This window comes from Triticum urartu, chromosome 5A, assembly GCF_056163025.1.
Source record: "Triticum urartu cultivar PI428250 chromosome 5A, HENAU_Tu73, whole genome shotgun sequence".
Classification (NCBI taxonomy): Eukaryota; Viridiplantae; Streptophyta; class Magnoliopsida; order Poales; family Poaceae; genus Triticum; species Triticum urartu.
In genome coordinates, this window is record NC_141877.1 from 635543290 (window position 1) to 635548495 (window position 5206).

General features: G+C 44.2%; 1 protein-coding gene across 1 annotated transcript; it reads left to right on the plus strand.

Moving 5' to 3' along the window:
• Nucleotides 1-2526: 2526 nt before the first annotated feature.
• LOC147973607 (uncharacterized) lies at nt 2527-3339 on the plus strand. The gene has a single exon (XM_087524736.1). The coding sequence runs from the start codon at nt 2527-2529 to the stop codon at nt 3337-3339; it is 813 nt and encodes a 270-aa protein (XP_087380862.1).
• The last annotated feature ends 1867 nt before the right edge of the window (nt 3340-5206 follow it).

Here is a 5206-nt window from a genome sequence, read left to right on the forward strand (position 1 = left end):
ATAGGACAAGGAGAGGGGGCCGGCCCCTCTCTCTCTTTTCCCCCCTCCGCGAATCCTATTCCAACTAGGATTGGGGGGGGGGGGAATCCTACTCCCAGAGGGAGTAGGACTCTCCTGGCGCGCCCTCCTTGGCCGGCCAGCCTCCCCCCTTTAGTCCTTTATATACGGAGGCAGGGGCACCCCAGAGACACACAAGTTGATCCACGTGATCTTTTCCTTAGCCGTGTGCGGCGCCCCCAGCCACCATAGTCCTCGATAATATTGTAGCGGAGTTTAGGCGAAGCCCTGCTGCTGTAGTACATCAAGTTCGTCACCACGCCGTCGTGCTGACGGAACTCTTCCCTGACACTTTGCTGGATCGGAGTCCGGGGATCGTCATCGAGCTGAACGTGTGCTAGAACTCAGAGGTGCCGTAGTTTCGGTGCTTGATCGGTCGGATCGTCAAGACGTACGACTACATCAACCAAACGCTTCCGTTGTCGATCTACTAGGTATGTAGATCACACCCCCCCCTCTCATTGCTATGCATCACATGATCTTGCGTGTGCGTAGGAATTTTTTTGAAATTACTACGTTCCCCAACAACAAAATAGTGTGATTGCAGCGGTCAGGGGATTTTTTGCTTCTGGGATTATGCCGGAAGGGGTAAATTCTACCTCCATAGTTCTTATTCCTAAAATTGCTAACCCCTCCAGCTTGTCTCACTATAGGCCGATTAGTCTATGTAATGTCATATACAAGGTCATCTCAAAGTGCATGGTGAATCATTTAAGGCCATTATTGGATGGTATTGTTTCTCCAGAGCAAAATGCCTTTATCCCAGGGTGTTTGATTAATGATAATGCTCTTGTGGCTTTTGAATGTATCCACCACATTAAGCAAGAAAAGGATCCTACAAAAAGCTTTTGTGCTTACAAACTCGATCTCTCAAAAGCATATGATAGGGTGGATTGGAAGTTCTTGAAGCAGGTGATGCAAAAGTTGGGTTTCTCTCAACGATGGGTGGACTGGATAATGTCTTGTGTCGCATCGGTGAGATACTCTGTCAAACTTAATGGGACCCTCTTGGATTCATTTGCACCGTCGCGTGGGCTTCGGCAGGGCGATCCGCTATCCCCCTTCTTGTTCCTCTTTGTGGCTGATGGACTTTCTGCAATTCTGAAGCAATATGTGTCTAGTGGTGATATTACACCTGTCAAGGTATGTAGAAGAGCTCCAGGGATCTCACACCTATTGTTTGCTGATGATACTATGTTATTTTTCGAAGCAAACCGTGCTCAGGCCGAAACAATAAAGCTAGCATTGGATCAATATGGAAATGCAACGGGTCAAAGTTTGAATTTTGACAAGTGCTCTATTCTTTTTGGCGAGGCTTGCCCTTATGTCAGGCAGGAGGAAATCAGAGGAGTTCTCAATGTCACTAGTTAGGTTTTTGAGGAGAAGTACCTTGGACTCCCCACGCCTGATGGTCACATGTCTAAGGGAAGATTTCAGAATCTTCAGATGAGTTTAACTAAAAGATTGCTCTAGTGGGGAGATGGTCACCTTGCTCAACCAGGGAGGGAGACACTCATTAAGTCCGTTGCTCAGGCCCTTCCCACTTATATGATGGGGGTCTTTAAATTACCCTTTTCAGTGTGTGATGAACTTACTAGAATGGTAAGAGCCTTTTATTGGGGAGCTGAGAAGGGGAAGAGGAAAGTGCACTGGCGGGCATGGGATAATCTGATGCAACCAAAGAGTAAAGGAGGTGTTGGTTTTAGAGATTTCAGAATTTTTAACCAAGCACTATTAGCTAGGCAAGCATGGAGATTAATTACAAAGCCTGACAGTCTGTGCGCACTAGTGTTAAAAGCAAGATACTATCCAGATGGTAAACTTGAGGATACTGTTTTCGCCGGAAATGCTTCTTCTTCTTGGCAAGCTATTAGCTACGGTCTTGAACTCTTGAAGAAGGGTCTGATTTGGAGAGTTGGAAATGGAAGAAATATACGTGTTTGGCGTGACAATTGGATACCCAGACCCTTCTCTTATAAACCTTTCACTTTACAAGGGAGGTGCAGAATTCGCTTTATCTCAGATTTGCTGAATGAGAACGGCTCATGGAAGGTTGGCTTGTTACAAAAATTCTTTATGCCAGCGGATGTTGTGGAGATTTTGAAAATCAGGGCGTCGCCAAGACAGGAGGATGATACGTTGACGTAGGGGCCTGGCAAGTTTGGCGCCTTTTCAGTGAGAAGTGCGTACCAGTTCGGCTTTGAGGAAGCTCACAGAAGCACTTCGACGGGCTCCAGCTCACGTCCAGATGGGCGTCGGGACTGCTGGAAATTTATATGGTCGACTGATGTTCCTCCTTCGGTTCGTAATTTCACATGGCGGGTCGCTACAAACTCTCTGCCTACATGGAGTAACAAGCATACAAGAGGGTTGGAAACTAGTGATTTGTGCCCTGTGTGTTCGATAGAGTCCGAGGACTGCTTCCATGCACTATGTCGCTGCACCCTTTCAAGAGTTCTCTGGGATGCTATGGCAGAAGTATGGACTCTTCCAAATATTACTACCGTGCAGAATACAGGTGTCGAGTGGCTGCTGCACGCTCTTGCTCCTCTGCCGGATATTGAGCGTCCGATGCTTCTCATGACATTGTGGAGGGCGTGGCACATACGCAATGAGATTGTCCATAATAAATCCCCGCCACCCATGGAGGCTTCTCGAAGGTTCTTGATGAGCTACTTGGATTCTCTAATTGGCATTAAAACTGATCTAATTGCCGATCCTAGCAAAGGGAAGTCAATCATAACATATACTTCAGTTCGGCCACATGCGGTAATGGTCGTAGCAGACCGCAAGTGGACTGCTCCTAAGCCCGACTGGGTTAAGTTGTGTACTGATGGTTCATTTGCTGTTGATGGATCAGCCGGTGCTGGAATGGTGTTAAGAGACGACAAGGGAGCCATCATCTTCTCTTCCTGTAGGCAGTTATTTTCTTGCCGGGATGCACCTGAAGCTGAATTATGTGCATGCATGGAAGGTTTATCTTTCTCCATCCATAGAAGTGAGCTACTAGTGCAGATCGACATGGATTCTATAATTGCAATGAAATTGATCCAGGCTTCAGAGGTTGACAGATCGGTATATTCGTCCATCATCAAGGAGATTAGATATCTTATGTCTCTACGTGAAAATTGTATTACTCATGTAAGTCGTAGCCAAAATAAAGTTAGTGATAGCTTAGCTAAATTTGCTCGTAGTGAGGGTAGAACCATGACTTGGTTAGGTTCTCGTCCTCCTGAGGCTTTGGAACTAGCTGCGATTGATTGTAAGGACTTTGGTGGATGAGTAATACAAATTTCTACCCGCAAAAAAAAACAAAGACCATATGCTAAGGCCACAATGATGAGTTACTCTCTATATAATCCAAAACCAACACACACCATTATAATATTTATTAAAAAACTAGATTGTACATACATCATGTAATATCTTCCAGTGAAGTTAGATCAAATCTTGAGAACTAGCTAGCCAATGGAGGCACACATGTAGCTGATGATGCAAGTTTCATCGCCAACCCTACGGAGCACCTTGCAGCAGTCCTTGGTGATGCACACTTCGCCGAAGATTAGAGCCTGGAGGCCCGCGCACTTCCACAGTGTCTCTGTCACAGACCTGTAGCAATTGGCTTTTGGAGGTGGGGGGAATCTAAAGGGGGCTCCACATCTATGGAAGAAACGGCTACAAGGAGGAGGCAGAGTGAGAGGAAGAAGAACCAATGGCTTGCCATTGTAGCAGACTGGTAACTCAAGATAAGAATGGATGGATGTTGTTGTACCATAGTGTCATTGCTACTATTTATAGTGAGAGTGCGTTTTTTGGGGGGTTCTGGTTCAACGGGTACTCAATTTATTGGCATTGATGACACGGTCCAGAGGATTTAATCACATGCCCCTTATTACATAGGGCGTTATTGTTACTATGCCTTATTTTTCTCTGTCTACTTGATTACATTCCATTTCTCTGTCTGATGGATGCATATTGTTAGTAGTCTGATGCCTAGTGGTTCCCTATAGGCGATGAACACCTATACAAGCAACATTAAACATTCTTGCGTGAATGATCCACATATATGAAGGTACTAGACAAAACCACCATATTTGAGGCTATGGTAACATGATGTCACAACATTCAGGGGAAATCACACTGAACCACCAAATTTGGGGGCCACAAATAATTAATCGTTTGCGAAAAAGCCAAATTGATTCATGGGTCCTGCCTGTCGAGCCAACGTGGCATGCCTAGGTGTACAATTTGCCGAGTTGGAGAACGAACATGCAAAAGCTTTCTGCATAGATATCTTTCTGAATTCTAATGACATGTGAGTTTATTAAGGTAACGTGTCATCATATTGTGCCAGAGAAACCAATGCGGCATGACAACCATATCACATTGATACTAAGAAATATCACATTTGCTAGCCAATAATCATGACATTGTTTTTAAGAAGAACCCGTGGAAATGAAAATAAGTTACGAGAACGTACTGTTTGCATTGATACAGCCCAAGACGTAACATAATCGATCTTAGTTTGAGAAGCTTAGAGCAAGGACATGGTACAGAACAACTCACCAATGTGTGTTCATGCATAAGTTGTTTACTTCTATTAAGGGCACCCCGCTGATTGTGGTAACGGCAACGCTAGCTTTTAGAGCTAAACTAACGAACTACAACTATTTATAGTCATTGGCATCCTTGTCATCGAGTTTGTTAGTCTGTGAAAACCACCCATGAGAAATATCCCAACAGAATAGGTTGACATACGTGGCTTGTGGAATAATCCATGGCGTTGCATGGAGAAGGCCATCCATGGAAGCAAAAGAAGACATATGGCAAAGAAGAGGACACGCGTATCTATATATTAGTTGTTTCCCATAGAGGCATGATATTATATTTCTTTTTCGTATGTAATCGAGTGACACATCGCATCTTTTCACAAGCTCAAGCAGGGGCAGACCCAGAACAAAAATCACCCGGTGTCCACGTGTACACCAAACTCAACAATCTAAAATATTCGATGACAAAAAATCTTTGCCAAAATGAAGCGTTTCATTTGAAATTTTAGTTGATTATGTATAGTTGAAATATAAAACACAAGAAACCCAAACAATAAAAACAAATATGATGAATGACCAACTCAAAAAAAAGTTCAACG

What these genes read in the sequence shown, in the direction of transcription:
- LOC147973607 (XM_087524736.1), top strand. Translation starts at nt 2,527, where the DNA reads ATGGCAGAAGTATGGACTCTTCCAAATATTACTACCGTGCAGAATACA.